This window comes from Delphinapterus leucas, chromosome 3 (assembly GCF_059928025.1).
Source record: "Delphinapterus leucas isolate spDelLeu-1000000601 "Yukka" chromosome 3, BTC_Dleu_Yukka2, whole genome shotgun sequence".
NCBI classification, from domain to species: domain Eukaryota; kingdom Metazoa; phylum Chordata; class Mammalia; order Artiodactyla; family Monodontidae; genus Delphinapterus; species Delphinapterus leucas.
The window spans coordinates 1,806,552-1,829,831 of NC_143131.1; the positions used below are offsets into that span (position 1 = coordinate 1,806,552).

The 23,280-nt window shown below is 49.2% G+C and overlaps 1 protein-coding gene across 2 annotated transcripts; it reads left to right on the plus strand.

The window, feature by feature from the left end:
* Positions 1-16: 16 nt before the first annotated feature.
* SDHA (succinate dehydrogenase complex flavoprotein subunit A) lies at positions 17-21,154 on the plus strand. 2 transcript variants are annotated; one of them, XM_022581281.2, is made up of 15 exons: positions 17-136; positions 5,394-5,483; positions 6,465-6,626; positions 8,524-8,667; positions 8,892-9,056; positions 9,667-9,815; positions 10,457-10,581; positions 12,109-12,277; positions 13,105-13,300; positions 13,912-14,083; positions 15,861-15,979; positions 17,282-17,393; positions 17,556-17,686; positions 19,455-19,568; positions 20,832-21,154. In XM_022581281.2, the coding sequence occupies exons 1-15, from the start codon at positions 56-58 to the stop codon at positions 20,916-20,918; spliced, it is 2,016 nt and encodes a 671-aa protein (XP_022436989.2). In that variant the 5' UTR covers positions 17-55; the 3' UTR covers positions 20,919-21,154. The 2 variants fall into 2 exon arrangements, with proteins under 2 accessions (XP_022436989.2, XP_022436990.2); XM_022581282.2 differs by having other exon boundaries at positions 5,397-5,483.
* Positions 21,155-23,280: the final 2,126 nt, after the last annotated feature.

Genomic DNA, 23,280 nt, shown 5'->3' on the forward strand with positions numbered 1-23,280 from the left:
ACGTGCGCAGGCGCGGTCTGCGCGGGGACTGGCGGGACGGTTGCGGAGGGCAGACATGTCGGGGATCGGGGTTGTGTCGGGGATCGGGGTTGTGTCGCGGCTGCTTCGCGCCCGGCGCCTAGCGCTGACCTGGGCGGTGAGTTGGCGCTGCGGGTGGGGCAGGGCGGACGCTGGGTCCCGTGCCCCCGACCCCAAGGTGGGACGGGCTGGGGAGGGCCCGCCGGACTCTGTTCCAGCCGAGCGGGTTGCGGCGCGGTGAAGGTCACGACGCTGCGGGCCGCCCGGGACCCCTCCCCTCCCAGGGCCCGGTCAGGAGCCCGGGGCGACGGCCGAGGCAGCCCGCTCAGCTCCGGGCGTGCGCTCCAGGACGCGGCCGCCCAAGGTCACACGGCGGGACGGGCCCGGGGCGGCCTGATCGCGGTGGACCCGGGCGGGTGGGATCCGAGCGGAGCCCCGGCACTAGGCTCGACCTTGCTTCTAGGTGTTGTGCGGTGACCCCTGAGCACTGACCGCAAAGCCACTGGGGCGGACGCGGGCCGGGTGTCTTCCTGGGCTGCGGAGTCCCGCTAGCCCCGCTCGGGTCGGTCCGGGATGTGCTTTCCCGAGGCCTGGCTGCTGGACCGTGTCCCCTGCACTCCTGACGGTGAGGCCTTCTGAGTCGATTTGGTTTGTTTGTTGTTTTTTTTTTGCGGTACGCGGGCCTCTCACTGTTGTGGCCTCTCCCGTTGCGGAGCACAGGCTCCGGACGCGCAGGCTCAGCGGCCATGGCTCACGGGCCCAGCCGCTCCGCGGCATGTGGGATCTTCCCGGACCGGAGCACGAACCCGTGTCCCCTGCATCGGCAGGCGGACTCTCAACCACTGCGCCACCAGGGAAGCCCTGGGGGGTTTTATTGGAAGCACTGAATTTAGAGGGTTTAGTTATTTGGTTCTTTTACATGAACTCCTCGAGCCTCCTAGTTAGTAATTTAATTACAAAGTAAAGGTTCCAGTGGGAACCAAGGCTTTCAACAATGTTGACTTGATTTATGCCTGTAATTATACCCACAGTTTTCTTCTTTTTAAAATACAGAAATTAAAAGTTAATGTTAAATGTGAGGTGGTTTAGTCGGACAACCTATCAACACCAGAAAGCATTTTAAATGCTTTCATGTGTTGCTGCTTCTTACTGAGCAGAGGTTCCCCCAGCCCCCAAATCTTGGGCTCTAAGACACAGTTGTAGCAGGGGGTCCACAAGCAGGAAATGAAGTCCATGGTCAGTGCGGTAGTTTTAGTCAACAAAGTTTGAGCAAACTCCTGAGTGGGGTGGGCCCTTATCGTTAGGTGAGATGACAGATTTGGTATGTGGTGGTGACTGGGGAAGAGCTGACACGTCTGTCTTCAGACCAGACTGGAGCCAGGAGTTCCTTATTCCATCCTGCAGACACCCTTCACCTACCACTCGCCCTTTGCCATTTTATGAAAATATTGCTGTCCTTTACACAAGCTGGGCTGGAAGGAATTCAGCTGTGAGCTTTTAGCTGAAAGTAAGAGTAAAGTTCGGCGCACCACAAGTTGGAGCATAAACCTCTCCTTTCCTATTGGCTTGATTGGAAGTGATCTCAGTTGAAGCCGCTCTTGGCTGCCAGCACTGCGCTCCACTGTCTCCTTGAATCTTCACCACGGTCCCATTTTCAGGTGGTTGTGAACATGATGGCAAGGTAGAGTTAGCAAAGTTGAACCACAGGTTAGGTCTACCGAAGATGATCTTGGGTTTCTAAAGGTTTTTTATTCTGATGTAGATAGCTTTGGAAATTATTTCTGTCTATGGAAATTAATCTGTCCACAAGCTGTGTATTGGAGTTTCAGATTGGCAAGAACAAAAGCATCAAATTAGCAGAACAAAAAAAAAAAGGAATTCATGATCTCCAGCTGAGGAATGTTCATAAAGCCTCCTTGATGAGGATAATTTGAATAAAGTCCACAAAATTTTTCTTTATTTCATTTTGTTCAATTCTGTGGTGTTTCCAAGTTATATTTACAGCTGCTTTAAAGTTACAAAATTATCAAACCTATTTTGCCTTTGTTTCCTTTCCCGTTGTCCCAGTGCACTGACAGAATTTACAAACTGTTCCAAAGTATTGATAGTTAAATCAAAAGGGAAAGTAAAACCAAGTTCAGTTGCTTAACTTCTCCCTTCAGATGAGATTTTTCAATTTTCGACAAGATACTGTTCTAGAATAAGTCAGCTTCTTCTCTTTGAATGTATCATTCTGGGTGTGTCTTAATGGTGTATCTAGATTTACATTATTTAGGCCACTGTAGTAACGATTTGTTTCTTGGGATAATTATAATGCCACTGGTTTTCAGTTCTGCATTCCGTGTCGTGTTCTTCCTGGTTCACTTGAAAAGTTGTGGCTCTGTTTGGGCATACAGCCTGGATATTCATCTTAGTTTGGAGACCCAGAGATTTTCCCCAGGGGTCCCTAGATGGTGGGGACAGTACAGGATTTGGAGCCAGCCGGGCAGACCCAGTCCAGAGCTGCTGCGTCCTGGAGAGACTCGGTTTCTCTGTGGGGTGAATGAGGATTCTGTGAGGTAACCTGTGAGAGCTTCGTGTGGCCCTCCTCCGTGCCAGACCCACAGCTCACAGCCTGCCCTCGGTAATCATGTGAATGGTATTTGAAACATCCCTGTTTTAAAAACCTTTACATTTTTAGTGAAAATAATTACACGTAGTTGGAAAAGAAAATGTCAGTACAGAAGCCCTTATAAGTGGAAAGGAGTAAGACCGCGTCCTTCCCCAGACCTTTTCCCCAGTGGAATCAATTTTGAACTGTTTTTGGTTTTGGCCCCTGCTGTTTACCTCCATTTCTCTAGCTGATATGAGGGTGCATTTTTGTCCAGTTTAGACATTGACTTTTGCTGGTAAATGAGGATTTAGTTCACTTAAACCATCCTCCTACCCACGTCCTCAGTTCTCCCAATATAATTATGCAACCACTTCAGATCCTTTATGGTCTACTTTTGTAATTGTGTAGCTTGTGCTTGCAAATTGGTTTCTTGTTCATGATTCACAGGTGTATTTTGTTAGATGAGGACAGCCCCCAGCACCACTTTGCTGGATGGAGGGCATCAGTATCTCTACCCTTCTCACTTTTTCTCTCCTTTTCCTCCTAATTCAGTCACCTGTACTTTTATGCTATTAAGAGCTCTGTGTTCTTTTAATTCTACCTTAGGTAGAATTTCTGCATTCTTTTTCGTTACCCTCTTGGGAAAGGTTTGATAATTTCTCTTCAAAAAACGTTAGATTAAGAAGTGACATAATACAAGTTTTATCTAAAGACAGAAATTGGATTAAAATTGGACTCTCCAAATTCTAATATCACTCCCCAAATTGGATTTAGATACAAAAAATAATGTTACTATTTTCCACAGAGAGATAATATGATAATTTGTTAAAGATTTCTTTATGGTAGCTACTGCTTTTTAAGCTAACCGTGTGCGTGTGTGGGGGTGTGTGTGTGTGTGAACATCCTAGAAAGAAATATTTAGGGAATCTCACGGTTTCTGTTTTAATTTTAATTTGGCATCAAAATGTACTGTTCTTATTGGTGCTATTAGCCGTATTTATATTATTATTTATGAAATTTTCAAGAACATTTGTATTAGAATTCTTTCAGGGACTTAGTTTTTTGTTAAAATATGGTTTTACCATTTAAAAATTATAATACAGCTGAAAAATATTTGTTTTTTTAGTTCATATCTGAAAGAGTGGTTTTGTCCATAAAAACAAACGTACTTAACATTGCAAATGGAGAATTCAAGAGTATGACTCTTATCAGTTCAGATCTACTTAAAAACCCAGGAAAATACTTTTTAATCGGAGCTATTAAAGTAAACTCAATGTTTGTGTCAGCTACCACTCAGTCTCAGAGTTAGAGGGAGCCATCTCTGACGCTGCTCGCAAGTAGTCGGTCAGGTCATCCAGCTCCGGCCTGAGTCCCTCACTTACAGGGAAGTCTGTCCAGTTTCAAACAGCTCAGTTGGAGTTCATTTTGTATTTGGTAATTCTCCTCCCTGTTATCCCCACTTGTTTGTCCCATAGCGTAATTTCTTTCCCCACAGAATTGAAACATCTCTTCCAACTGCAGAATACTTGAAGGCATCCCTTTTGTCATCGTTGAATGTACTTATTTCCCAAAACTGTTCTTCAAGGTATTTCTAAGACTGTTTTATCAGTGGTCTAGTAAAATGCAGTCAACAGAATGGAAAAACTTATTCCCTCAAGTGCTGACCATTGCTAGCCTATGGAGAAGGTTGCCTCTCATGCTGGGCTGTGATTTCATTAATACCATTTCCTTGGGTAAATGGTTATAGGATGGGACATTTGAGCTGAGACTTGTAGTTGTAGAGGTTGGCCAGGGACAGGTGTCCTAGCAGAGGGAACGGCACGTGGAGTATGCCAGGTAAAGGGGCGTGGCTGAGCCTAGCGCAGGTGTGGGGAGTGGTGAGGCAGGACCAGGAGCATCTCTGGGCCTGAATCTTCTCGTCTTCAGGGAAGGGATGTCACCACACCCAGTGACAGCCTGCTCTGGAGCACCCACTCCCAACGCGCTGCCTGGTGCCTCCTCCAGTGACCCGCAGAACCTCATAGGGGAGCTCCAGCATGAAGAGGGCTGGGATGGATCCCGGGAAGGCACTTCATTCTTTGCAAAACTGCCACTTAGGCAACACAGATGTCTTCTCCATTCTCCACCATAAATTAAGAAATTAATGTGAAAGTGTGCCTTTTGTCATTTCCCGAGTCAGTGTCCTGTCTGGAAACAAACTTCACCTAGAAGGGCCTTCGCTGGAGTGCCAACTCCTCGCCTCCTGGGCCTGCCCTGGGTCCTTAGCCCTTGCCTTATCCTTCAGGGTTAAGTGGAGGGTTCCAGGTAAGGCTTCTGGTGAAAGGGAGCACCAGCGGGCTTCCCTGTTGGTGCAGTGGTTGAGAATCCGCCTGCCAATGCAGGGGACACGGGTTCGAGCCCTGGTCGGGGAAGAGCCCACGTGCTGTGGAACAGCTAAGCCTGTGCACCACAACTACTGAGCCTGCACCCTAGAGCCCGCGAGCCACAACTGCTGAAGCCCACATGTCACAACTGCTGAAGCCTGCACGCTTAGAGCCCGTGCTCTGCAACAGGAGAAGCCACCACAGTGAGAAGCCCACGCACCGCAACGAAGAGTAGCCCCCGCTCGCCGCAACTAGAGAAAGCCCGCATGCAGCAACGCCGCCAAAGATAAATTAATTAATTTTTTTTTTTTAAAAAAGGGAGCATCTGGGTACATAAGAAGGTTGTCGACTTAGAAGGGAAGTTTTAATTACAAGTCCCCTGTTCCGTGAAGACACTTAGAGTTCCATCTGTATTTCAGCAGCGGCGAGAAGCATTGCACACAGGAGCCCGCAGTTTTCACTTCACCGTTGATAGCAGTAAGAGGTCGTCCGCTAAAGTTTCAGACGCAGTAAGTTCGTGACTTTGTTATAAGTGATTTTTTTGACTTAACAGAGTAGGGTTCTATACCAGGTTTTAATGTATTTGAGTAACACAGGTTTTACTTAAAAATTTTTCATTCATACTCATTATTTTTAGTGTAATAATAATAGTACAAATACAAGCATAGATATTAACATTTTTTTGTTTGTAGCTCTTACATATCTGTAAGCCAGATTAAACTTTAAGTAAAAAAATAATGAAATACAAATGTCAGATGAACGGTATTTACTGGAATGGATGGTGACAGACACCCTCCTCAGCTGAGGACTGTGTAGCAACTTGGGCTCTTTTGTGTTTACGAGGCCCTTCTGCGGTCTGTTGAAGAAACTGCAATTTGCTTCTAAGTTTCTATCTCATAAGCCCACAATAGTTACTGAATGCTTGTTGGCACTTTCTCAGTCGTAAATACAATATGGACCTGGAGTAGACTTGTGTCCTTGGTTCCTGGACGGTCACTCAGGTGAACGGACTGTCCTTATCTAAATGAAACAGCATTGCAGTGTTTTCATGAGAAGCTTCAAATCATGATCTGTGCTACACTGTAAGCTTAGATTTGTACATGTATGTGGGTGTAAATGCAAAAAGAGAAGATAAGTAGAAAGGATAATTGCAAAGAAAAACCGTAGTTAGAACTGGTATTTTGATTTGTGATGTTGCTTTCCTCTGCATCTCTGGTCCCCTACTTAGTTTTCGGCCTTTCAACTAATGGTGGGTGTCCTAGCTCCATGGGATTGGTGCCCTGCTATTGATGAGAGCTGTTTGCCGTCCCCTTTCAGTTCGAGGGTGAGCCCACCACGTCTGCTGTGACTACTGCATTGTACCTGGTGTGCAGTCCCAGCACAGGATGGAGGCCCTCTGGGCGTGGCAATGACTCTCTTTCACCGTAACCACAGCCTCAGTGTCTGGCCTAGTTGAACCAGTGATTGACAGGGGGCTTTTTCTTTTTCAGATTTCTACGCAGTACCCCGTAGTGGATCATGAATTCGATGCAGTGGTGGTCGGCGCCGGAGGGGCAGGCCTGCGAGCTGCATTTGGCCTTTCTGAAGCAGGGTTTAACACGGCCTGTGTCACAAAGCTCTTTCCCACCAGGTCACACACCGTCGCAGCCCAGGTATGAGAAAGGGCTCTCTCCGTCCTTTTGGTGCTCGCGAGGCACTGCACAGCCCGGCGCTCCACCACAGCAGCCTCCCGCCGCAGGCCGCCCTCCACTGGGCTCCCTCTGTTCTTGGCGCTCCCTCGCCAGGAGGTCTCTGCCCACCCTGCCCCCGCCCCACTGCCCAGAGCCTTGTTGTCACTCCTATTTCTGCTCCAGTCGTGCCCGCCTCCATCATGGTGTGAGCGCCTTCACTGCCCTTACCCGATGTGAACAAGTTTGTTGTGGGCTCGCTCTGTACCTGCTGGAGGAACCTCAGGGCAGACCTCGAGTGGTGGTGATGAGCTCTGATGATGGTGTGAAGCTGCAGCACAGAAAACAATGGCCTTTAATGCTCTGAATTTAGGGAAGAAGAAAAAGTAAGGTGGAAAATTCTGTGACTTTATTATTTCGTTTATTCACTCTAGACACACTACAGGTAGTGCCCAGCTGGTATGCAGGTAGCATTCTGCAATCACATTTGACCATCTTTTCTGGTATTTGAACGCATTTCCCCGTTGAGACAACAGAGGCTGTGGTGATTTTCTACGGAGCAATAAGAGCTCCCCTCACCGTTACATCTGGAATAGCTATATTCAGGGTCCAGCCACATTCTTTACGCACCAAACTGCCTAGATACTTTGTTCGAAAGCTGCGCTTTTTAAACTGAAGAATAAGTAATAAATATCCTTGGATAATTCATTGTCCAAAAGCAAGAATAGATCTAAGCAGGTAATTTTGAACGGTATTGCAAAAAATAGTTTTCAGGTAGTGCAATAGTAATGCAATAAAAAGAATGAGAAAAGGGTAGCTTAACTTGAATGCTGGTTCTCAAGAAAAGAAGGTTTAATTGGGGGAAGGATAACAGCATTTTTGCATGCACTGGGCCACGTGTTTTTGTATTATTTATTTATTTATTGAGATATTATTTTTTACTTACTAGATTAGCAAAACTCCAAGTTTGACAAAACTCTGTTGGCAAGGCTATGGGGAAACACATTTTTTTACATTGCTGTTGAGGATATAAATTTATATAACCTTTTTGGAAGGCAGTTTCGTTTTTGCATTATTCTAAACCAGCTTTCTGCATTCTGCTGCCCCGGTACCTAACATTTTTTATCAGGATTGAGTTTGGGTTTACGATTGGAGGGGATGGAGGAGGGAGGAAGGAAGGAACGTGGTGACTCGTGCCGCGTGTCTGTCCAGGGTTCCTTGCTCTGTGCTAGTGACTCGTTTAGTGGTAGCCAAACGTAACATGGGAAACTGAGGCACAGCAGGCACAGCTGGAGAAGAAATTCCAGTGAGAGTGCGGACTCAAAAGTTATGACTGAGCAACAATTGGGGAGAAAGGGAGGTTAGCGTGCCTTGTGAGAAAGGTTATCTGAAGAGATGTGCAGTTTTAATTTGGGGGGGTGGACGGGTGTGCTGCGATTTCTGTGACTGAGGGGCAGGCTCGGGGGCGTGGGGGGCTGGGGCTCTGAGCCCTCGGCAGGAAGCGCTTCTGCTTTTAGCGCCTACACTCCAGTACCATTGGGAACGTTTGTCATGAAGCTATTAGATTTGAATCCCTTTTACATGCCGGGCTTGGTAAGGAAGAAGCCTCACCTGAGGAACCTCGGCCGACCCTCCAGAGGATGCCCCAAGGGGTTGGGCTCTGTGTCCCTCTCATGGGTGAGGCGCCTGAGGCTGGGGGATTCCATAACTGGGCCCTGCCTCTAGGTTGCAGGGGGAGGAGATGAGCTTTGGAGTCTGCCGGACGGTGAGATCCCTCACTGGCCCTCTCGCACGAGTAGCTGGCTTTTTCCGAATCTGGTTCCGGGCAGGAGGCAGTGGGGAAGTGAGCCTGCTGTAGCTCACGGGGCTGCTGGTGTTTCAGGGAGGGATCAACGCCGCCCTGGGGAACATGGAGGAGGACAACTGGAGGTGGCACTTCTACGACACCGTGAAGGGCTCCGACTGGCTGGGGGACCAGGATGCCATCCACTACATGACGGAGCAGGCCCCGGCCTCCGTGGTGGAGGTAACATCCTTGCCGGCTGTCCGATGCAGGAGGGGTTGTGGTGGGAGCGCTCAGCCGGCAGGTGGCAGCGAGCTGCTCTAACGGGAATGCTTCTGTCTTCTGCTGCTGAGCTCTCCGTAGAATGTGTTTGTTCGGGGCTTGCAGATTTGTGTTGAGGTTCTAGCGTGAGTTAGCCGTGAGCATCTGGATCCCGTTAAGGCGCTCGGTGTTTTTCTGTTTCTCAGCTGGAGAATTACGGCATGCCGTTTAGCAGAACTGAAGATGGGAAGATCTACCAGCGTGCCTTCGGTGGACAGAGCCTCAAGTTTGGGAAGGGCGGGCAGGCCCATCGGTGCTGCTGCGTGGCCGACCGCACTGGCCACTCGCTGCTGCACACTTTGTATGGAAGGGTGAGGCACCCTGGGTGCCCAGGGTGGTGGGACGCAGCCAGGCCAGGCGTGTGGTGGCATGGGAAGCAGGCCACCCCGGGGGCGGGTCAGCGTGTCAGCCTGCGCCCAGGGATCGCTTTTTGAGCAGCAGAGTAACTTGATAGTTGTTAATTTGCAAGTATCTGTTCTAAAAAGTTAAATTCATAATCATTACAAATGTGCTGAGCGTTTTGCTTTACTTGGACTAAGTGGCCATACGGCTGCAGACGCCGTGCAGTACACCCTGGTCTAAGTCGGGACCCCGTGGTCCACGGGCGCAGCTCTCGCAGCAGCTCTGAGGGGAGGTTAGTGTTGCCTCTCTGGCGCCTCGGGGTTGTGTAGAGCCGAGAGATGTGTCCCACGTGCGGCATCCTTCTGGGCTGCGTTGTTTGTACAGCTGAGTTGTCACACGATGCATCGGCACTGCCATCCATGGGTTGAAGCCTGTGGCTCCTTTTCCGAGCCAGTGTTCCGCTAGGGTCCGCCTGATCCCAGTGCCCCACGCCAGATCAAGGTCTCTAGTCTGTTAGTTTTAACAGTGCAATTGCAAATGCGGGACCCCCTTTTTTGGTTGTTTTTCTTTCTTTTTCAGTCTCTGCGATATGATACCAGCTATTTTGTGGAGTATTTTGCCTTGGATCTCCTGATGGAGAACGGGGAGTGTCGAGGCGTTATTGCTCTGTGCATAGAAGACGGGTCCATCCACCGCATCAGAGCAAAGAACACTGTTGTAGCTACTGGGTAAGAGTCTGGTTTAGTCGTGTTCAACTTCTCTGCAGGCGAGCTGAATTTATTTATTCTGATGAGAATAGGGCTGTCACGGAGTAATGGCTGAGGCTCAGGCTGTGACTTCACCCGGCAAGGGGTAGCTTTGTGGGCCAGAGGGGCGACACCAGCACCTGCCTCACGGTGGCAAGAAAGTGTCAGCAGTTCATAGCTGGGAGGACCCTTGAGGAGACAGGCCTGGAGAGTCTGATGCTGTCTGGAGTAGCGTCTCCTTTGCTTTGAGGGATGCTGTGTTTACGCTGATTTCTGGGGTAGAAGAGTGTTGTTTGTTCACATGAGGAAAATAAGTAAATTCCATCTTATATGCTGTCAGTCTGTTAACCGTTTTAAGAAGTGAATCCATAAATGTTTTTAGATTTTATTATTTTATACATTTTTATCAGGAAAATCAGTTACTTAGCGCAGAAGTGCCCTGAGGTACAAGCGAGAGCGCCTTCTCTGCCCCCCAGGCTACCGTCCCAGTTGCCCAGGGCAGCGTGTACACATGCACCCACAGAGGTGCTGCCTGGGTGCTCGGTCCACTCCAGTCCATTAGAAAGGAGGTCCTGATGGGACGCTTGTGCAGTCACCTCTCTGCCGGCCTGTCTGTTTTCCAGAGGCTACGGGCGCACCTACTTCAGCTGCACATCCGCCCACACCAGCACCGGGGACGGCACTGCCATGATCACCAGGGCAGGCCTTCCCTGCCAGGACCTGGAGTTTGTTCAGTTCCACCCTACAGGTAGGATGGCATCAGGCTCTGTGCCTTTCAGGTGCTCGGTACCTGTGGGAAGGCTTCTCTGCAGTTACGTGCACTTGCTTTCTCGTATCTCACATCCTAACTCGTGACTTCCCCGAGGAGATTCTTCCCTGCGTCCCCCAAGGCAGTGGAGGCCAGCGTCTTACTTCCACGCCTTGTCTCGGCGCACTTAGCCAGACGCGAGACCGTGATTGTTCGGTGTCCCTCTCCTCGACTAAGGTGTCAGCTCCCCCTGGGAGGCGGGGGCAGGTCTGTCTCATTTACCGCTGCCTTCGCAGCGCCCAGCACATGGTAGGGCCTCAGTCAGTAGAGCCAGAGGGAATGTATTTGAGTGGAGAAGTGGCACAGACAGATGGCAGGCTGCCACAGTGACAGAGCACGGCAGGCGGGGCCCTGAGATGTCCACAAGTGAGGGTGATGAGTGGAGGAACGTGGCAGGGGGCCTGGGAGGGGAGTCGGTGAATCCCATCCTGAACTTTGTTTCTGGGTTGTTTACTGATCTGTCAGCTGAGGAGCTGCCACTGTACTAAAGAACAGGGCCTGTTTTTTCTCTTTGCTCCATCCGTGTGTTCCTTCTGACCCTGGCAGGGATGAGTAGTAAAAAAAAGTAGTAGGTGGTAGTCTTATTGCTGTTTTCAACCAATAAAATGTCTGAGACTTCTGAATTCCCTCTATAGTTAGAGCTCCATTTCTTTTGCTTCCTTTTCAACGTATGAGAAATAAACCACCAGAAGACATGGCCACTGAAACTAGGAAAACTGAAAGATGAGATACAGGAATTTGCACCTTGTGTTAAAGGCAAGGTAACCCTTTGGTGCACTAATAAAAGTGATAGCCTTCAAACTACGCTGGGCGTGCAACACCCAGTGCCGGGCGTCCTTGTGCTCCTTACGCAGAGGGACGGTTGAGATCGGGGCGCAGCTCCCCGTTGCCACATTTGGATTTGGGCTCTGCGTCTCCCAGCATCGCATTGGTGGGCTTGTCTCGGCAGAGGGGGACCATCCCACAGGTTGTGGTGGGACTTAGGGTTGTACACAGCGGGTGCAACCTAAGTATCGGGTGTAGTGATCTGCCGTATGGTTGTTCGGTTACTAGATACGCCACATTTCCAAGCTGCTTTGTGTATCTACAGGAGCCGACACGATTTCATGGTGCAGAAGAACATTCAGCAATTAAAACCTGATAAGGTTTTAGTAACAATTAAAACCGAGATATTTAACATAAACTTTGTCATGTTGAGAGTTTAAAGCACAGTTGTAATCGGAGTATTGAGCGGAGCCGCGTCGTCCACACAGCCGACCTTTCTCCTCTGCAGCTTGGTCATTGCGTTTTTTCATACCGCGGCATTGGGCTGTGCCCTAAGTTTTCCTCTCTTACACTCGTGAGTGTGGTGCTCTTTGCACACCCTTTCTGTCTCCTCCCAAAGTATCTTGGGAAAAACATCTGCATTTGAGACGTAGGCCCAGCGGTCCTTAGGTTATACGTGTTTAATCAGTTCGTTGTTTGCAGGCATATACGGTGCTGGCTGTCTCATCACGGAAGGGTGCCGTGGAGAGGGAGGCATCCTTGTCAACAGTCAAGGCGAGAGGTTCATGGAGCGCTATGCTCCTGTCGCAAAGGACCTGGCATCCAGGGACGTCGTATCCCGCTCCATGACCCTGGAGATCCGTGAAGGAAGGTCTGTGTGCGTGTACCCAGATGGGTCTGAGCGTGTCTGCACGCGCCACCCCTCTGGTGGCTGTGATTTGTGTCTGCATTTCTGCACGGGCTGGGGGGCTTCTGTGTGAGTGTCGGCACCCCGCCCACCCCGGAGGCCTGTGTGCGGTTACCTCTGACTGTTGTCTGTCAGTTTAGGATCTCTGCATCTGAGAAGTTTAGTCGGTTAGCTGTAAGTCCACCTCAGATGGTTTGTGTGTGTGAGTGAGTGTGTGACAGAAGCAGACAGTATGGGGGAGAAGACACACCCCTGTCCTGAGTTCAGTGCGTGAGCTTCAGCTGGTATGCTGCTTGAACTCCTGGGTGCTTGGGGCCCTCAAGGTGGGTGGGTTGTTTGTTCCTCAGTGAAGCGGCGTGAGGCCTCAGTGCCTGACTTCGTGCTGCTGTGGTGACACTGGTTAAGTATCTGCGGGTGAGGCGTCACATTCGCACACAAGAAAGGAGACGTCAGGTGGTTCTTTGGAGCATCTGGTGTGAAAGACCCCTGTAATGCATCCACCAGGGAGAGTGCCACACAATTTGCCACAAATTGGCACCTCCCGACCCTCAGGTGGGAGCCCGGTGAGGGCAGGGCTTCCGTCGTGTTCGTGGCTGCATCCCAGCACCTGGTGTCTACCCTGGCACATGGTGGGTGCTGAGAAGAGACGCCATGAAAAGGTGGCCTTAATGAAGGGAGCATTTTCTCCAGCATCAAAACATGTGGAACCTCGTGTGCTGCCAGGATTTTGTGACCTCACGGTTTCTGGATTGCTGTTCTCGACCTTACGGCGTGATGTTCTTTTTCACCAGAGGCTGTGGCCCTGAGAAGGATCACGTGTACCTGCAGCTGCATCACCTCCCCCCGGAACAGCTGGCTATGCGCCTGCCTGGCATCTCGGAGACAGCCATGATCTTCGCGGGTGTGGACGTCACCAAGGAGCCGATCCCCGTGCTTCCCACCGTGCACTATAACATGGGCGGCATCCCCACCAACTACAAGGGGCAGGTGACGGTGCCGAGCCCGTGCCACAGCCGGCCCCTCGCACGGGGCCTCCCTCAGAAGCCCTGGGCAGTCTGGTAGGCGAGGCAGGGGCCTTGGCTTGGCTGCGGTGTCTGCGTTCACGCCTCAAGTAACCGCTGATAATTGATTCATCCCTTCTTAGTAAGACGTGAGGTCATTTGCGGGTTTTCCTACATGGTTGTGTGTTACAAAGTGTTCTTTACAGTTAACACCTTTGGACGGTTTGCGGCTCACAAAGAGCTTTTTAGTCACCTGGTTTCAGTCCTCAGGACTGTTGTAAGCTGGGTGGGACTGTTGTAAGAGGCTGACTTACGACTCCAGTCCCCCGCCTCCCCGTTGAAGGCCCTCCGCCCGCCATCGGAGCGGGTGTGCAGGGGCACGTCGGGAGGTGGGTGAGGCGCTGCCGGGTGTGTGGAGTGGCCCTGGGGTCCTTTGACTTCGGCACGGGGGCCAGGGAAGGAGGCTGCGCGGTGTCTGCGGGGGTCCCTGTCGGTGGTGCAGGCCCAGTTTTTACCGTTTCTCCTTCTTCTGACCCCCCACTGTAGGGGAGGGGGGCTGAGCAGACCGCACCCCGTAATCTCCGTCTTCTTCGCCAGGTTCTGAAGCACGTGGGCGGCCAGGACCAGGTCGTGCCCGGCCTGTACGCGTGTGGGGAGGCTGCCTGCGCGTCAGTGCACGGCGCCAACCGGCTGGGGGCGAACTCGCTCCTGGACCTGGTCGTCTTCGGCCGGGCGTGTGCGCTGGGAATCGCGGAGTCCTGCAAGCCCGGTGCGTGCTCCTTCCGGCGGTCTGGCTGTTTCAGGGCGCTTTGCGTCGCGCGGTCACTAGCGGGCGTCCGGTTTCCCTCCCTGGAAGCGAGGAAACAGAAAGTCAGAGATTTTTATGCTGAGAGACCTGAGGCTAGACACAGGGTAGGTGGGGCAGTTAGAAGAGTAACTTCAGTCAGGTTTTTTTGCAGTCATCATGTTCTCAGAAAAATCACTGTTGGGAAAGCGTTATTTAATAGGGGTTTATCACATACTACTTGTCTGGTATGAATTATCTCCAAGGAAATGTTTTAAATGGTAGGTATAAATGAATATATAATTTTTTGGTACTTAGAGAAAATTAATAAAATACTAAAAACAAACTATAACTAAATCTGTTCAGGGAGAAAGGGAGGAGTTAATGCAAACAAAATAGAAGATGGGTCACAGCTCTCTCCCCTCAGTGAGAGAATGGATTTCCATCAGTGATTTTCTTTTGTGGCGACTTAAAATCATTTGCCGAGGAAAAGATGCATGTGCTGGTCTCACAGCAGCTCTAGTGCTCATCTTGCTGTCGCCAGAGCCCGGGAGCAATCTCTCAGAGCAAAACAGAAATTTTGAGCTTCCCTTTCTTTGACAGCGAGAAAAAGGAAGTGTTTTGAGAATACTTTTCTCTCTGAAGGATCAATGCATGCGTTTAAGACCTTGGGAACTCAGCATTAGAAAGGAACAGACTGCCCACACGTGCGCAGCACGGGTGGGTCTTTGTCAGGCTGTGTGATCCAGACGCAAGAGACCACATATGTGCGATTTTTTGTGTGTGGCACCTGGAGAAGGGAAGCCGGGGCAGGAGATGGTGGGTGGTCACCAGGGTCTGGGTCCACTTGTGGTGGGGCTGACGCAGCTCTGCTTGTCAAAACCAGCAAACTGCACTAAAAGTGGTATCACACCTTCGTTACGCTTTAGTTTTTAAAGACAAAAGGAGAGGAAAAGTGTTTGCCCAACTACTTTCCCCAAAGCAGGACTATTTTAAACGTTAAGATGCTTAAATTCTATAGTCTGATCATGATCGTTACAGGAGCCTACGTGTGTGTTAGAATTTGTAGAACAGTGCACCTAAGGATAAAACTCCGTTTTACGGAATGATCGTTTTTTAAAGCATTAAAAACAAAAGCTAGCAAAATTGCCTGCCTAGAAGAGCTTGGGCAGGTCTCGCCTTGGAGAGAGGGTGGCTGCAGGACTTTGTCTTCTGTATTTCACACCTGCGTGTGTTACCTTCTACAGAAAATACATTTAAAAACATGTCATCCCAGAACAGCTTAAAACCCCTCAAAGCGTTTCTCGTTTTAGAAAGGCAAGAACAGAAGATCTTGAGGTGTATGCAAGAGGGTGCAGGGCCAGGATCAGCAGGAGGCTGTTAAATGCCTCCAGCCGGGCGCCCGCCCCTCAACCAGGTCTGAGAACCAGAACGGGTTGGGCAGAACGAGAACAGCTGTGGAGGATGAAGTTTTTTTCCTTCACAGAGTAGCAGTGCAAGGTTTGTTTGCATAAATCTAATTTTTGACCTTAAGAGAGGGTTTCTGTTTTGTTCATTCAAAGATTACTTATTGGACACCAACTTTTTGCCAGAAATTTTGCCTTCTTGTTTACTCTTTGGCCCCAGGTCAATAGATGCTTCCTCAGGGATAGAGTGGTCCAGGTGGCATATTAACTCAGGTTATGCATGCATTTTCCAAACTCCCTGCAAAGGTATAATACACATTTGGTGGGGTCTTTTGGTTTTTTGGTCTTTTTTAAAGGAGATAAAGTTCCCTTGATTAAACCAAACGCTGGGGAAGAATCTGTCATGAATCTTGACAAATTGAGATTTGCCAACGGAAGCATAAGAACATCGGAACTACGGCTGAACATGCAGAAGGTAGGAGCCTGGACACGCTCTGGATGAGCGGGCCAACTGCGTTGGTAGCCCTGCACTGGGGTTGCTGAGTCACGAAGGCGAGCTCAGGCCCGAGTAAGATAAAAGGGTGTGCTTTCCACACTGAAGGCTGGAGGGGGCAACCCAGGGCAGACACAGCAACTCTGCAGCATCAGGACTCGGCCTTCTCTCAAACGTGCTAGGTGTTTGGTGCAGCTTCCCTCCTCAGACCATCTCTGGCCCTGGCCTTCTGTCCCAGCCTGAAGGAGGAGGGACAGTGGAAGGTCCGAGGAACTCAGTTCCCAGCTGGGAGCTTCCCAAACCCAGCACGTCTCGTTGCTGAGGAATAATCCCATCATCACACGTATTTACGGCAACTCTGGGAAATGTCTTTAAACTGGGCCCGTTGATGCCCCTGAATGAGGTCAGGAGGGGAGTGTGGATGGCGTGCGGAAGCCGTGCTCACCTGCGTCAGCACGTCCGCTGGAACGGTCTGTATTTCTGACGTGATAGTGGAGCGTGGGAAATGAGGCCGGTCTAAGTTAATTTTATTCAATTTCAGTTTAAATGTAGGTAGGTACACATGGTTAGTGGCTACTGCGTGAGGTAACACAGGTTTAGGTCAATTAAAAATACCAGTTGACTACTCTAGATAAATAAATACGTAAATAAAGCAGCTAGGAATCAATCAAATTCTTTAATACCGGGATTCTTGGTCCATGAATGAGACCTTTATCCACTTGAAATTATTTGCAAGAATTTCTGTGTGGGTGCATTTTCTGGAAAGAAGCCCCTTGCTTTAGTTGCGTCCTGAAAGGGTTCCATTGGGTCATCCACACAGACACCACCAAAAGGGAAAAGGTGAATATGGCCATTCTCATAGGACTGTGGTTCTGTGGTTCTATCTTCAAACGAGACTGGGCTTCGGGGAGGCCTCATGGGATGGTAAGGCAGGGGGCAGGAGTGAAGGATCAGAAGCATGGAGAAAGGGCATCTAAAGGTACAAGTCTCCAGATGAAAATAAGCCCGGGGGATCTGACGTACAGCATAGTGACTATAGTTAATGTTACTGTACTGTACATTTGGAAGTTGCTTAAAGAGTAGGTCTTTTAAGTTCTCACAAACAAACAAACTTCGTTTTAAAATTCAGAGTAATAAACTCACAGTCTGAATTTCCTAGTTTTTCTATTTACATAAATATTTTACAAAAAATGAAATGCATAAGAAAAGGAACCTAAAGGTTTAACAGTTCTTGGCGTGGCTTTTCCACATGGATTAAAAGCTTACAGATATTTTGTATTGCAGTCGATGCAAAGTCATGCCGCAGTGTTCCGTGTGGGAAGCGTGTTACAGGAAGGCTGTGAGAAGATCAGCAAGCTCTATGGAGATCTAAAGCATCTGAAGACGTTTGACAGGGGTGAGTGGTTCCTCGGGCCCCTGCATACGGTTGTTGCTGGATGTCTGCAGGGCGGGCTGCTTCTGGGCGCAGCCCGACCCGTTTAGCGCCGACGTAACTCGTCCTTGCTGAGCGGACACTGGCTGCATCCTGTTGTCTTTGACGGCTGCCTTGTGTGCCCAGGAATGGCCTGGAACACTGACCTGGTGGAGACCCTGGAGCTGCAGAACCTGATGCTTTGTGCCCTGCAGACCATTTACGGAGCAGAGGCCCGGAAGGAGTCTCGCGGCGCTCATGCCAGGGAGGATTTCAAGGTGCACCTTCATGTCCAACCGCCCCCCCCCGCCCCGCCCACCACCACGTGCACCGCTGTCCTCCCCGCTGCGTTGCTCAGCCCTGACCCTGCACTCTGCATTCACTTCTCTGCGCTTTCTCTGCATTTCCCGCAAGTCAGTTGAGAAGAATGCTTTTTCTCTTCTTAACCTTCGTACCTTTGTTCTCACCGAGTTCAGTACTAGTTTGACCTTGTTCTGGCTTTGGATCGCTACATCTCTCAGCCTCATTAGGGCAAAGGTTAGCGTGCAGCGGGTTCTGTTGCCTGGAAGTGCTCACTTACTGACTTGAAATGACGAGTAACTCATTGTTTCAGACCCACCTCTGGTTTGGGAAAGGATTATAGAGCCTCATCTTGGGTCACCGTTGTTTTAATGAACTGGTTTTTATGCAGAGCTCACTTATCAGATTCTTCAGAGAAGAGTACTCGGCATGTGGTAGTTAAGATTTTCACGGAAGCGGTTGTTTGGGGGGCGGTCAAGTTAAGGATGGAGCACATTAGCAGGAGCTGAGCTGCTTTCCCATGGTGGACACAGAGGCTTTGGTCCGGGACAGTGTTTGGGTGGCTCAGCTAGAGGCTGGGCAAGAAGAACTGGATTTCGATCCACCACGAGACACTGATTGGAGCTGGATTCCAGTTGCTGTGTACTTGGTTAGAGGAGGAGGTTGGTGAACACACTCGTCCTGTGCACCAAGCATGGAGAAAGGGCATCTAAAGGTACAGGTCTGGGAGAAGCCTCTCCCAGAGCCCGTGGTTGGTTCCTGCGGCTGAGACATCACTGCACATGTGCAGGCAGAGCCCGCTCACCCTGGGGAGCTCGTTCCTCCCCTCCCGGAGGCATGGGTGCAGAATGAGGGAGTGTGCTCCCCACCCCATTGCCCCCGGCAAGAGCCTGGCCTCGCTCAGCAGAAGCTGCCAAGTAGTTGGACGTTTTGGGTTTTATTTGAAGAGGCTTTTGTGTGTCTTATCTGTTACCACGTGCAAGATATTCCTTAGCAGCATTCAGCCTCTCTTTAAAAATTTCTGAAAAATTTAATATAATTGCTAAAATTAGAACATTTAAATTAAAAAGGCTGAAAGAAAAAGTCGAACTCTGCAAGAGTACAGAGCAAAAAGACGGGAAAAGGATTTGATATATTTTTAAGTGCATAAAAGATCAATTTAATTCCAACACCCGTCTGCTAGTTGTAGAGAGAAAATGCAGAAGTGGAGCTCTGGGTCCCACTGTGCTGCAGCCTGCTGCTCAGCTGTGCTGCACGGGGCCCGACCTTGTCAGACTGCTGGGGTGCAGATGGGATGAATAAAGGGGAGGGGCCCTAGGCTGGGCCAGCGCAGACTGCAGGGCTTATCTCTACGTCCAGAGGACTGACAGGTCATCAGTGAGGGCCCACGGGTGCGTCTAGAGGACTGGCCACTGGCCGAGGGATCCCGAGTCTCGTGGCCTTCCTCTGCGTGTGGTGGTCGGTGGCGTGTGTTCTTGCCATGTGCCCTTCCGGGTCAGATCTGCACGCGTGGTTTCGGTGGGGATTGTAGAGACATGCTTGGACTGGGAAGGTCCTGGCTCTGCACGAGGTCCGCTTTGCCGATGGAGACCTCCTTGTTGAGTGGGATCTGGGGAATTTAATGTCAGACTAGTGTCGTGTATCTTTTTAAGGAGTTTGCCGTGTTTTGCCATGTTTTCTGGTTTTGCCGTGTAGAATGTTTGTTGACGGCACTGTCTGAAATAAACGTACTTTCTGTGGCCTCAGGAGCGGGTTGACGAGTACGATTACTCCAAGCCCATCCAGGGGCAGCACAAGAGGCCGTTTGAGGGGCACTGGAGGAAGCACACGCTCTCCTATGTGGACATCAGGACTGGGAAGGTACGCGGGGAACGGGCTCTGCTCACGTACGCCATGGCGCGTGGGCCGTCCCTCATGTTATGCCGGTCAGCGTTTGGTGAACCGGGAGAAGCAGCATGGGTTTAAACGGACTGTGGACAGATTTGAGGCACCACTGAAAAGACACAGTCAGGCTTCTGCCTGGAAACAGAACCCTGCGTGGGCGGGTGGTCCATAAGGGCCGCCCCCACTGCGCTGGTGCTGGGCAGGGGTGGGTCAGCGCCAGAGGCCTGCTGTAGGGGGGCAGATGGAGGTTCTGAGCCCACAGAGAGCTGTGGGCAGGGATGGGGGTGGGGCGGGAAGGCACCCCTCCCCTCCCTTCCCTTTGACTGGACCACCTGGACGCAGCCTCGGGGAAGCCCAGGGGATGCTGTTCAGCTCTTAACTTCCCTGGGCAGGGAACAAGTTGGGAGGGGCAGGGGCCGGCAGCGTCCTGGAAACCACCAGCTGAGAGAGCAGTGGGGCTCCCATCGGTCTTACCCCAGCAAAGCATAACTCACCCATTTGGCCTTTCTGCTCGGCATTAAGACTCAGAAATAATTAAGATGTAAAGTGTAAGCTTTTCAGAGCTCCCTAAGGGATAGTCTTAATTGTCTATCTGGGTTTACAGAAGTTATGCTGTGTCCTCATACTTCTAGAGTGCCTAGTGGGATTGTTTAATACAGGCAGACAGCAATTTTCATAGTTCTTCATGTAGGCTCTTTTCTGACAGTGTATTCAGACGATCCTCTTAATACAAGCCTACTTTTGTAGTGTTTGGGTTTTTTTATGATCGTAAAAGAAATACATGCTCATTTTAGAAAGTACAAGAAGAATGAAGAAAATTAACCTTTATAAGCTCACCAGTCAGAGAGATCTTTTATTATCATTTTGAAATATTTCTTTCAAGTTTCGTATGTATATAAAATTGTTCACTTAGAAGTAGGAAAAACTGCAAATACAAACATAATTTACGGATAAAGGATAATGGTACATACAGGGTTTCACCTACTTTTTGAGCATTTTCAGTTTAAGTTTTAGTTTAAAGCATTGAGAATTTGGTACAGTGTTATTTTAATTGCTGTATTCCATACATGGATTTACATAGTCAGTCCCGAGTTTGTTATTGAAAAATGTTCCCGTGAACACCTTTGTTTTTAAGTTCCTGTTTGTCTGCAAATCTGCTTTTATGGTTAATTTTCCAAAAGTATACAAGAGGGTTGTTTGTACGCTTTTGTGCGCTAACTCATCACCGACTCTTCTTAGGTCTCCCTGGAATACAGACCCGTAATCGACAGAACTTTGAACGAGGCTGACTGCGCCACTGTCCCCCCAGCCATCCGCTCCTACTGAGGAGACCGGAGTTTACCAGCTCTTGTAATTATGTATAATAGCTCAGGCACGTGTTCATATCGTAACTGCCTTCTTAAACTGTCCTCGAGTGACTGAGGATGCCGCTTGACAGAGATTCCCACCAGAGGCCGGCAGCTCGCCAGTAATCAACAGCCAGGAAGTGTTCAGCTTGCCTTTGTCCCTGCTTCATTCTTGAGAGATAATAAAACTGGGCGCAATTCTTAGATGAAACATAAGTTACAAACTTGCGTTGATTTCCAAGTTCCTTTAAAATCTTACTGTTTGACCTGAGGCATATTTGTTGACCTGAAACATAAAACGTGACTATCTTTTTATTCTTTTGCATCAAAATCCAGAAATTTTGCTGCAGTGTATGTTTAAGTGAAAATACATTTTGGTGCCTGACAGCAAATGAAGAAAACAGACGGTTTCCTCCTAGTTCTTAGGAAGCAAATGGTTTGATATGTGAACGTGTGTCCTGAAGTACTTAAATGACCGAATACTAAGTGAAACTGAGGTGGGTGCACATGGGCTGCTTCCTTCTCCACCTCCATGCAGATGCTGCTTGGGGCCACCTTCCAAGCTCTTGTCTCAGGGTCAGCTTCTGTAGGATCCGGTCCGAGGCAACTGAGTTCATTCATTTCAGATTCTATTTTTGTAGTTTAGGGATTGCCTTTAAAAATTTAAAGTTTGTAAATATGTAAAGCATTGACATGATTTCAAAGCCTGTTGTGTTCAGAGCTCACCTCCTTAGCTGTCCCTCATGCTCTCCTCTCTCTGCTCCGCAGGACCCACTGTTGTTTTTCTTTCTAGTCAGTGTCCTAAGAAAACAGAAAGCAAGTATGTATTTCTGTTGTGTTAGACAGCCGGCCCTGCCCCTTGCCTGCATATCCTGGAGGTCCTTCCTTGTCACTCATCCTATGGCCAAGCCCTCCTCCACTGCACGAGCGTACCTTGTCCCCGGCAGGACATTTGTGTTGATGCCACAGTGAGTAACTGTGAAGTCATTTTCTTAGCCAGTTTCTTAGAAGTGGATTTCTAGAAGTAGGGTTGCTGGGTCAGAGGGCAAATGCACTTGTCGTTTTCTTAGATGCTGGTAAGTTCTCTTCAAAAGGGCTGTGACATTCTGCATTCCCACCACAGTGTCTCAGTCCCTGTTTCCCACAGCTTTGCAGAGAAAGTATGATGGTAAGCTTTTGGATGTTTACCAGTTCAAACAACAATGGCCATATCTGATTGAAACAGATGGAATATATTAAAAACTAAATTCATAATGATAGTTTTAGAAAGCCAAAGGTAACTGAACAAGAAATATAATCGGTCACTCTTGAAAGTAACTAGGGCACTAACCCTGACACTGAAAATGGACAATTAAAGGAAAATGATGAAATGATTATCCTGCCTTTTTTCTACAAATTGCAATTCACGATAACCTAGTTGATCAGGGAACTTTACAGAGGAATTCCGCAGATGAATGAGTGAAGAATGATAGAATTTCAAGGTCACCATTTTGCAATCCTAATATAGTGGTTCTCAAACTTCAGTGCATCAACATCACCTCGGTAAAGAATTCCCAGCCCTGCACCAGAACTTGTGACTCAGTAGGTTCTGGGATTGGGCCTGAGAATTTGCATTCCTAACATGTCCAGGGACCACACGTTGAAAACCACCTGCATGGAATGTGATGTGGCCTAACAAATATGAAGGAGGTAGTTTTCAGGAGAAAATAACTGGCAGAAAGACTGCTGACAGCCTCAGACCGCTTCATTCCAGCCAGTGGGTATAATGAGGAAGTAGACGCCAGGGCATTTAGTAAACTAGGTGGGAGTGTTAACCTGGGCATTTGAGCAGCGTTGAAGTGTTAGGACAGGGAATTCAAAGCTAGCACAGGTACCCCTGAAGCAAGGGAGGGTAACAGGAGGGCTGATCGTTGCAAAGGAATAATGGATGGGGGTGGTTTCCTTATGTCTGTCTGCGACTTCTGAGCCAAAAACAAACCTTCAAACTATTTTCATGAACATTCTGAGACTAAGAAAACCACTGGGGAGTGGGTAGTCTGGAAATGTAAGTTCCTATGGAATTCCGCCAGGTATGGAACCACCGGGCAGAATATTTCATACTGGAAATGTTTTATAAAATGTGTGTTCAAGGTTTCTCAATGAACCCACGTGTGTTAGGGGAATTGACGAACCAGAGAAGTTAAAAAAAAAACGTGAGTCAAGATAAAAAGAAAACAGAGGGACTTTCCTGGCGGTCCAGTGGTTAAAACTTCACCTTCCATTGCAGGGGTTGCGGGTTCGATCCCTGGTCAGGGAGCTAGGATCCCACATGGCCCGCAGCCAAAAAAAACAAAACATATAAC